Source organism: Terrapene carolina, unplaced genomic scaffold (assembly GCF_002925995.2).
Source record: "Terrapene carolina triunguis isolate 2854851 unplaced genomic scaffold, T_m_triunguis-2.0 Scaffold33924, whole genome shotgun sequence".
Taxonomy (NCBI): Eukaryota; Metazoa; Chordata; order Testudines; family Emydidae; genus Terrapene; species Terrapene triunguis.
The window spans coordinates 487,630-498,330 of record NW_020698275.1 but is presented as its reverse complement, the minus strand read 5'-3'; the positions used below and the strand labels follow the sequence as shown (position 1 = coordinate 498,330).

Here is a 10,701-nt window from a genome sequence, read left to right as displayed (position 1 = left end):
GGGGGGGGGGGGGGGGGGGATTTATTCTGACCAAAAAAAAAATTCATCAGGAAATGCTGATCTGTTGAATGGAAACTTTTTGTGGCGACTTCTTGAGGGTTGGGGTGAAAATGTGGCTAAGGAGGTTTCTCAGGTCCAGGCTGGAATTTCTGGGGACGAGAGAGAGGTTACAGTGTGCCAATGCTCCTGTGTTCCAGTACCACGCCAGCGGCCTGGTCCAGAGGGGGAAGGATGAGGAGGGATTTTACGGGTTCCTGTATCCGGACATCAGGCAGGAACTGAAGCGGGCAGTTCAGAAGGTGAGGCCAAGCCATGCTGTATTATTATTATCTAGCATGGTTATTACAGTAGTGCCTAGAGACCAGCCAAGAGCAGGGACAAACCCAGGGGAGTAGCTGGTCCCCAGGAGTGATAGACCTATCTCATAGAACTGGAAGGGACCTTGAAAGGTCATCAAGTCCAGCCCCCTGCCTTCACTAGCAGGACCAAGTACTGATTTTTGCCCCAGATCCCTAAGTGGCCCCCTCAAGGATTGAACTCACAACCCTGGGCTTGGCAGGCCAATGCGCAAACCACTAAGCTATCCCTCCCCCCTAATTTGTGTACCGACTAACTAGACAGGACAGGCCCAGGGTGGGGGGAGGGGTATCACACACAAGCAGAGAGAACAATGTGATGGTGGCAAATGTCGTGGGGGCTGGAGTTAGTTGGGAGGGGATTCGCTACACAGGGAAGGGAGAGAGGTGGGGGGTCTGAGCAGGGGAAGAGGAGGAGGCTCTGGGTAGGGTTGCCAGGTGTCCGGTTTTCGACCAGAACACCTGGTGGAAAAGGGACTGTGGCGGCGGTGCTGACTGGGCCATTTAAAGTCCGGAGGCTGGGGCTGGCAGGCTCCCTACCTGGCTCCATGCGGCTCCTGGAAGCAGCTGGCATGTCCCTACAGCCCCTAGGCACAGGGGTGGCCAGGGGGGCTCTGTGTGCTGCCCCCGCCCTGAGTGCTGGCTCCGCAGCTCCCATTGGCCGGGAACCGCAGCCAATGGGAGCTGTTGGGGCAGCACCTACCAATGGGGACAGCGCACAGAGCTGCCTGGCCACACCTCCACCTAGGAACCAAGGGACATGTCGCCACTTCTGGGAGCCGCCTGAGGTGAGCGCCGCCCGGAGCCCTCAACCCCTCCCACGCCCCAAGCCCCTGCCTCAGCCCAGTGAAAATGAGCGAGTGAGGGTGGGGGAGAGTGAGCGACAGAGGGAGGGGGGATGGAGTGAGTGGGGCGGGGCCTTGGGGATGGGGCGGGGCCTTGGAGTAGGGGCAAGGCAGGGGGCGGGGCAAGTGTGTTCGGTTTTGTGTGATTAGAAAGTTGGAACCCTAGTTGCAAGGGGCAGGTGTGCAGAGAGACTGAGGTAGGACATGGGCCCCTGGCTCCCAGCCCTCCTGCCAGCACGGGAGCTAGTGTGATGCTAGCCGAGCAAACGCTGTCTGACAACACATATGTTGGCTGAAAAATGCTGAGTTGACAAAACCACAATGTTTGGTGGGAACGTCTCCATGTCACCCACATATTGGACGGGCAATTATCAAAATGTTTCATTTAGACTCTCCTGGTTTGACTTTTGTTAATGGCTAAGCTGGGCTGGGGAGGTCCCTTCCAGTCATATATTTCTGTGTCCCTGCAATATAATCTAAGAGTGGCAAGGAAATCTTTTTGGAAGATTTTGTTTTGCGAATGATTCTGAGATTTTGACTCCCCCTCCCAATCTGGGACAAAATGCCGTTTAGAAATCTCAGCATTCCCGGGGGGAGAGGTAGCCTCTTTTCCCCCCAGCTCTGTGTGACATTCCCACCCCGAGACTCTTTGTGATCTCCACGGATTCCCTAGCATGGCAGGGACAGTGATCCCCCAGGTGTGGATGTAGGACATGAAGCTGGTCGGAGGATTCCCTTAGTCTCCAAAGGGCTGTGGCGGGGACCTTGGGAGCTGCTGCCTGTTCTGCTCACCGTCCCGTTGTTTCCAGACCTGCTGTGTGTGTGGCTGCAAAGGGGCGTCCATCGCCTGCCAGGGCAGGAAGTGCACCAAGAACTTCCATTTCCCCTGCGGCTCCGAGAGAGGCTGCATCTATCAGTTCTTCGGGGAGTTTAAGTAAGTGTGGCTGCGAAGTCTCTGATTGGAAGCCTACTTAGCCCCTCTCCGAGCGAAGGGCTCTGTCAGCTTTTGCAGGGGACACAACACACCGGTCAAAAACACCCCTGGGGTAGCGGGTGTCTTGTGAAAATGCTGGTGACAGCATGACTGTGGGGCACAGGGGCCCTTCCAGGCCTTCCCTGGCACCGGGGAGGAGGCAGAGCCCTGTAGCTGGCATTACAGGGGCAAACCAAGGGATGGCTCCAGTACTGAGAGACTCCGATATCAGGAGCAGCCTTCAAAGGCCTGGCATGGATTCCGAGTGTAGGGGTTGGAAAATCTTTGGGTTTTTTCCTCTCTTTTCCAAAAGAATACAATTGCAGCCAAACTCCCTGGGTGTGTGGATTCTTGGCACCAGTGCTTGCCCCTGCACCAGAGGCACAAGGAGATTAAGAGCTCTAAAATGCTGCAACCGCTCCCAGTTGCCAGGTGTCCAGTTTTCGAGCAGACCACCCGGTCGTAAAGGGACCCTGGCAGCTCTGGTCAGCACTACTGACTGGGCCGCTAAACGTCCGGTTGGTGGCATAGGCAGGCTCCCTAACGGCTCCGCGCGACTCTCGGGAAGCTGCTGCCATCTCCCTCTGGCTCCTAGGCAGAGGGACGATCACTGGGTCTCTGCACGCTGCTCCCACCCCCAGCGCCAGATCAGCTGCTCCCATTGGCCAGGAACTGCGGCCAACGGGAGCTGAGGAGGCGGTGCCTGCAGGGAGCCACGTGGTTGCGCCTCTGCTTAGGAGCCGGAGGGAGATGCCAGCAGTTTCCCAGGAGCCACCTGAGATAAGCGCTGCCTGGAACCTGCACCCTGCACCCCCTCCTGCACCTCAACCCCCTTCCCCAGCCCGGAGCCCACTCCTGCACCCTGAACCCCTCATCTCCAGCCCCACCCCAGAGCCCCTACCTCTACCCGCAGCTGGAGTCCTCACCGCCACTCCCCGCCGCACCCCAACCTCCTGCCCCACCCCGGTGAAAATGAGCGTGTGAGCGAGGGTGGGGGAGAGCGAGGGATGAAGGGAGGGGCAGGGGCGAAAGTAACTTAGATGACTTACCAGTACGCAGAGCAGCTGGGGTCCTGGGCAAGGCAGGGGTGGCGCTTGGCCCCTGGAAAGGGCAGGGCCTCGGGCGAAAGGGGCAAGGCCTCAGGTGGAAAGGTGGGGACTGGGGCCAAAATCCCTCAGCCAGCCCTTCAGCGCTGCCCGGCCCGCGCCACCCAGAGCTTCAGTGGTGATTTAAAGGGCCCGGGGCTGCCGGACACTGCTGCCGCTACCACGCCTGCGGCTGGAGCCCTGGGCCCTTTAAATCGCTGCCGGGAGCCCAGGGCCCTTTTAAATCGCCAGGCCCCTGGGCAGCTGCCGCTTTTGCCCCCCCCACCAGCGGCCCTGCCGGTACAGTCAACACTTTCTTGCCAGAACGCCATACCGGACTGTACCGGCTTCCTTTAACCTCTGGGGAGGGGGATGGAGTGAGTGGGGGAGCATGACCTCATAAAAGGGGCGGGGCAGGGGGCGGGGCAGGGGTGTTCGGATTTCTGCAAATAGAAAGTTGGCCACCCTACTCCCAGAGCAGTGGAGCTGCCACTGCAGCCCGTGGCCTCTGCAGCCCCAGGCATGATCTAGTGACTGTAGCACCTATCGGCTCTGTCCTCGTGCTGTCCCTATCCCAGATCCTTCTGCTGGAAGCACCGGCCAGTGCAGCGAGTGAGACGGCGGCAGCAGCAGGCGGAAACCATCTGCATCATCTGCTTGGAGTCCATGCCAGGCAAACCCTCCTACAGCGCCATGGTGTGCCCGGCTTGCAAGCACGCCTGGTTCCACCGAGGCTGCATCCAGGTGCGAATCCTTTTCCCGCGCTGGTTCCTGGGGGTGGGTTGGAAACCCCACGGCCACGAAAACCTTTGAGCCAAACCATGCGCGGGCTGTAGCTGTTAGATGTTCCCTCACTGCTATTAATGTTTGGGGACAGTCCCTGGGGGCGCGGCCTGAGGTATCTGCCTGGCTGCTGCAGGAGGAGGGCTCAGCGAGTATTTATGGAGCAGTTCTAGGATCACAAGCCCTATTCAGGGTCCCTGGGCCCCCACAAAGTCCAGCAGTGGGGGAGGCTCGAACCCCTATCTGGAGAAACACTTTGGCAAAGGGCCAGAGCAAGGGTGGGGTGAAAGCCACCTAGGACCCAGAGTGAACCCTTCTTCCGGCAGCCACCTACTATCACCCCCATATCCACCCTGAGCAGCAACTCCTCTCCACTGCGTGAATCAGGCCCCACTGCTCTGCGGGCTATGGGCTGTCGGGCTGGTACAGGAGGGGCAGAGCCAGCTCCCCTACTTGGAAGGTAACTTCCAGGATGATTTTCTACCCTTCCGGCAGCCCATTTACTACCCTAGAGCTCGACTTGTGGGGCTGGGAACCTGCACCACCACCTCCTGCTCCGGGGGATTTTCTCATTCCCGGTCTCGTTTCATCCACGAGCAGCACTTGCCGACACGAGCTAGTTGCGTGTTGCTTTTGCTCTTTGCTAGTCAATGGCTCATTCACAGCCTTGCCTCCCCAAGCTGGGTTTACGCCTCTTTCCCCTGCAGGAATGTGATCTCTGCTCCCCGGTTTGTGTCTATCCCGCAGGGACACGCTCTCCGCGCTGCCTTGTACCATTTCCGATGCCCCAGGTGCCGGGACATGGGGACATTCCAAAGAGAGATGTTTCGAATGGGCATCAAAATCCCTGACAGGTCGGTTCCCTTTGTACCTTCACAAAGAGCAACTCATAGAATCATAGAATCTCAGGGTTGGAAGGGACCTCAGGAGGTATCTAGTCCAACCCCCTGCTCAAAGCAGGACCAATCCCCAACTAATTCATCCCAGCCAGGGCTTTGTCAAGCCTGACCTTAAAAACCTCTAAGGATGGAGATTCCACCACCTCCCTAGGGAACCCATTCCAGTGCTTCACCACCCTCCTAGTGAAATAGTTTTTCCTAATATCCAACCTAGACCTTCCCCACTGCAACTTGAGACCATTGCTCCTTGTTCTGTCATCTGCCACCACTGAGAACAGTCTAGATCCATCCTCTTTGGAACCCCACCTTCAGGTAGTTGAAAGCAGCTATCAAATCCCCCCTCACTCTTCTCTTCTCCAGACTAAATAATCCCAGTTCCCTCAGCCTCTCCTCATAAGTCATGTGCCCCAGCCCCCTAATCATTTTCGTTGCCCTCCGCTGGACTCTTTCCAATTTGTCCACATCCTTTCTGTAGTGGGGGGTCCAATACTCCAGGTGTGGCCTCACCAATGCCGAATAGAGGGGAACGATCACGTTCCTCGATCTGCTGGCAATGCTCCTACTAATACAGCCCAATATGCCATTGGCCTTCTTGGCAACAAGGGCACACACTGCTGACTCATATCCAGCTTCTTGTCCACTGTAATCCCTGGGTCCTTTTCTGCAGAACTGCTGCTTAGCCAGTCGGTCCCCAGCCTGTAACAGTGCATGGGATTCTTCTGTCCTAAGTGCAGGACTCTGCACTTGTCCTTGTTGAACCTCATCAGATTTCTTTTGGCCCAGTCCTCTAATTTGTCTAGGTCCCTCTGTATCCGATCCCTGCCCTCCAGCGTATCTACCACTCCTCCCAGTTTAGTGCTGTTTGTTCGCCAGCTCAGCCACAAGATATGGGCTTGAAGCAGGACTCACCGTGTGATCTGCTCTGCCCTGATGCAGGAGCTCAGGCTGGATGATCACAGCCGTCCTCAATTGCTTAGAAAATGTGCCGTGAAATGGGAAAAAGAGCCTGGGGCTTGTGGTGCGGGCTCCAGGCCCCACTCCAGCTCCCAGCTCTGGGCTCCTCTTAGTAACACAGCACAGGCCTGTAAAAGGCTGCACCAGCCTCCGCTTTGTAAATTGCACCCCACTGGGAGAGAACCAGAGCTCCTAGACTGCAGAGACAGGGACACAACAGCCTCCTGCCTAGGCTGAAAGCGACGAGGGGGAAGAGTGCAGCTGTTCCAGGGCTCGGAAAGGGGCTAAGATGGCCATGGGCCGGCGGGCGGGGCCCTGCTTGGCACTTCCAAAACGTGGCTTCTACTCCTGGCTTTACTACTAGCCGATCCCGGACAAGTCACTGTGCCATGGGGCTAACGGCACTGACCTCTGTGGTAAAGCATGCTGACGTCTATGGCTGGGGAGCGCTCTCGAAGAACTGCCGGGCGGCGCTATATTTCCATGTCTATTTTGGTAGCACATCTGATGACCTTGGAAACTCCAGAATGGTTCTCAGAGTCATTTTGTCTGGCTGAATCCGCAGCATGAGGCTTGCCATGGCAAGAGGGGGATTCACACTGACCGAAGGGAAGGTGCCCCAGAAGAGCCTGGTAAATAGGGGCCCCTATGACACTCCCAATGGTGACAACACCAGGGCAGGCTGTAACCAACCAGGGCACAAACCCCTAAGTGGTTGCGAGTTCTAAGCTTAGGTTTCACCAACCAAGTGCCAACTCCTCAGGAACAGAGTCCCAGACAGTCCCCCTGGGTGTCCGGTCTGCCTTGCCTCCCAGGTGAGCACATCTCCGTGATAGATGTCCCCTTACGCCAAGGATCACAGCAATAGTCAGTGACTCTGAGTCCCAAAGAACCAGTCACTTACCCCAGGTCAGTTGCACCTTAGATCTCACAGCAAAGGCAACACTTGCAAGCAATCGTATAATAAACTCTACGGAGATGTATTAAATAGGAAAAGGAAATTAGAGAGCCGTTTACAAGATTAAAGCCAGTGACTATAGACACACTGATGAGTTACAGTCTTAGGTTTTAAAAGGGAACATGGGCTTCTATAATGAGCAAGCTCTATTTGTCCTTGAGGGCTAGCCCAGGCCAAGCAGCTGGGATCTCTTGCTAATGCTTAGAAGCCCCTTGCCCCACCCCCCAGAGTCCCAGCAACATAGATATCCTACTTCCTTTGGTTTGGGGTTTTATCCCCCTCCTGCCATGTGTTGTGAGCTGCAAACTCAGCTGATAGGAGTCCACCTCCATGGCTCATCTTCATGGGGAGGAGAGCAGAACAAACAAGAGTCTTCAATCATAGAATCAAAGAAGATTAGGGTTGCAAGAGACCTCAGGAGGTCATCTAGTCCAACCCCCTGCTCAAAGCAGGATCAACCCCAACTAAATCATCCCAGCCAGGGCTTTGTCAAGTCGGGCCTTAAAAACCTCTGAGGATATCTTTAGAGTCCTTTTGTTGAGGGTTTCTCAACCCAGCTGTGGGGTGTTGTAAGATCTGCCCAGAGCCCATCTGGGATGGATAGGTCTCCTCTTTCGGGAGACGTGTAACAATTTCTGTAGAAGAGCAGTTCTCCACACTAATTAGTGTCCCTCTCCTGTCTAGCGATTCAGACACTCACTTATCTCACACGACACCCGCTCAAATGTTACATTGCAATGTGGAACGCAGATATCACAAGTCAGATCAATGCAGGCAGCAACGCAGAGCATCCGATAGACTCCGAACACTAACCACTTTCTTATAATTCTAACTGGATAAGTTCATGGAGGATAGGTCTAGCAATGGCTATTAGCTAGGATGGGCAGGGATGGTGTCCCTAACCTCTGTTTGCCAGAAGCTGTGAATGAGCGATGGGATGGATCGCTTGATGGTTACCTGTTCTGTTCATTCCCCCTGGGGCACCTGGCATTGGCCACTGTCGGAAGACAGGATACTGGGCTAGATGGACCTTTGGTCTGACCAAGTATGGCTGTTCTTATACCTATTTTATCAATATTAACCCACAAGTGAGCCAGACAGATTCCAGCTCTGTAACTGTCAGTGCCCGGCTGGGACACGGGGACCTGGCATGAGCTGGCACCTGGCCATTACTCCATTACGCTAGGTGCTGTACAAACACAAATGAAAGAAACGGTCCTTGCCCCAGGGAGCTTACAGCCTGGTACCCAGCATTTGAAGTGCTAGCACCCTGTGGGTGCCTGCTAGAGGAACGCTAATTCCCCCCATTGCTCCCTCAGGGACGCCGCCTGGGAGGCAGACGGCGCGTTCAGCGACCAGTATCACAGACACAGCCGCTGTGACGCCGGCTGCTGCCTGTACGTGGGCGGCAGAGAGCAATTCGCAGAAGTCGGGTAGGCAGTTAACTTCCCAGGGCTTTGCCGCAGGCGCATTGTCCATGCTGCGCTGGGGAGGGGGTGGGGTTGGAGTCAGTCTAGGTCCCGCCCCTTGCTGGCCATTGGCAGCTCAGCTGTTGCCCAGCAGGCGTCACACAGCAACGGCTGGCGATTGGCGGATGGGGTGTGCCGGCCCGCGGCCGTGAAGGGAGGCGGGTGCCTTTGTTCTGGTCTCCGCCATCTCATTGCAGGGAGGAGCCGGGGCTGCAGCCCAGATCCTCAGATGTATTTAGGCTCCTAACGTCCACTGAAACCCAAGGGAGTTAGGAGCCTGGGGACCCTCAGAGGAGCCGGGCCTCCAGCTGGGAGACGCCGACACCGATCTCTTTGCTTTCCCAGCCCGTGGCAGCTGCTGCTGTGCAACTCGTGTGGCTCCCAGGGGACCCACCGCCGCTGCGCCTCGCTGGGGGCCACCAGGGGCCCGTGGGAGTGTGAGGATTGCGCAGAGCCAGCAGGGGCGGGTAAGGAGCGTCTGGAACGAAGGCGCCCGGCACTAGTAGGAAGTGCTGGGCCCTGCGTTTGTCTGGAGGGGAACTCAGGGCTGACGACTGTGGCCGTTTCCCTCAGTGGGCATCGGGGAGGAGAAGGCGCCATGCTGGTAGGGCCTGGCCCAACGCCCATTGCAGTCGAGGGGAGTCCGTCACTGGCCTTTGGATCCCTGGCTGGACACTAGATCCTTAGGGCCGGCCCTGGGGGCTGGGCGGAGCCGCCTCACCCGTGGGGGGCTCCGTAACCCCCGGGAGCGTGGGACTGGCCCCAGGCCCCAGGCCCACCAGCAGGGGGTGGCAAAGGGGGCAATTGCCCAAGGGCCCGGACGATTTAAAAGGGCCCAGAGGCCCCTGCCCACTGCTGCGGTAGCCCCGGGCATGGGCGGCCAGAGCACCCCCCTCCCCGCTGGGAGAAAGCCCAGCACCACACCCACGAGGAACAACTCCTGACCTGCTCTGTTGGGGCGGGGTTAGCGCCCTCCGTGGGACAGTCCCAGCAGGTCATGGGTCCTGTGGGACACTGGGGTCATCTGCATTGGGCTCTGCACCCGGGCACCGGCTCTGGGGCACCAGCACCCCCACTTCCACAGAAGCCTGTCTTCAGCATCCCTTTCAAGGGGTTTGTGGGAAGATAGCGCTGCTGGGGGAGGGGCAAACCCCATGCACAGAGGTGCCTGCCCCTGTGGAGAAGTGGGGGGCATGACTGACCCAGTGTTGGCCAGGAAGTGCTAGCCAGGTCCCCAATCCATGGCTCTGCTCCCCTGGAGAGACTGACCAGCAGAGCAGCAGACTCTGAGAGCCCCATCCCTGCCTCTCCGCAGCATTGCTGCCACCAGCCAGCTCAGCTCCTCCAGCACAGGGTCACTAGCTGCCCACTGGCCTCTCCAGCCCTAGGGCCGGGCACTGCTGGCTTTCCTGGGGCTCTGCAGGGGGCTGCCCGGCGGTGATGGTCACCCATCTGCCTCTGATTCCAGCATCCCGCCAGCTCTCCGCCCCAGGGAGACCAGCAACCAGCCAGGCTGCGTGTGGAACCAGGGGCAGCTCCGGTGCGTCTGCCAGAGGCAGGAGGCCAGGACCCACCACACTCACCCCGAGAGCCAGACTCTCCCGTCCCCGCAAGTGAAGACCTTTTGCTGCCCCAGTCCCTGGCTCTGCTACCTACAGGTCTGTGAGCTCGTCATTCCCTGGTGGTTTATTGCAATGCAACCCCCCCACCCCCTCCGCCAGCGCTCTTCTCTCCCACCTCGCCGTCCGGGCTCTCCCTGGCACCCACGGGCTCACCTGCTTTGACAGAAGGTGGCTCTACAGCGTGGATGTCCCTCGAGAGACAGGGCAACTCCTGAGAGCGCTCCCTGCGTTCCCTCACTGTCTCAGGCGGGATCTCAGTTTTCTGCCCATGGCTCCAGCTGTCCTTCTGCTCTCTCTCCTCCCTAGGGCTACCCACCACTCCCAGCTTGGCCCCCGCTGCTGCTGTGGTGTCCTGCCGTTTATCCCCTGCTCTATGTCACTAGGGGAGGTGACAGAGATGGGCCCCGACGCTGTACAATACACATTCCTGTAGAACACTATGAACTCACTCGGGATGGCTAATGTTGCCAGTGGTGTCTGAGAGGGAGAGCAAGTCACCATGCGGCACTTCCCCGCGGTTCAGAGGTTCCCGCGATGCCACCTCAGAGTCCCATCGGCCTGCTGTGGCACCTCTTAGCACAGGGACCAGCACTGTTTTTAATCCCTGGGCACGATTGGCTCAGACTCCCAGCCAAGACTTTCAAAAGTGCCCAGTGATTTTGGGTCCCTCGATTTTTGGGCCCCAACTGGACACAGTTTAAAGAGGCCCAATTTTCAGAGGGTGAAAATAAGCACTGAAAATAAAGCCTCTTGCATG

General features: G+C 57.7%; 1 protein-coding gene across 1 annotated transcript in view; it reads left to right on the top strand.

Annotated features, from left to right (window-relative positions):
* The window catches only part of LOC112121113 (PHD finger protein 7-like), an 11,886-nt gene extending 3,596 nt beyond the window's left edge, over positions 1 to 8,290 (top strand). The window contains exons 3-7 of the mRNA XM_026663821.1: positions 198 to 299; positions 2,011 to 2,135; positions 3,838 to 4,036; positions 4,790 to 4,896; positions 8,173 to 8,290. Of these exons, the coding sequence (XP_026519606.1) occupies positions 198 to 299; positions 2,011 to 2,135; positions 3,838 to 4,036; positions 4,790 to 4,896; positions 8,173 to 8,290 (651 nt within the window). The remainder of the gene's footprint in view (positions 1 to 197; positions 300 to 2,010; positions 2,136 to 3,837; positions 4,037 to 4,789; positions 4,897 to 8,172) is intronic.
* The last annotated feature ends 2,411 nt before the right edge of the window (positions 8,291 to 10,701 follow it).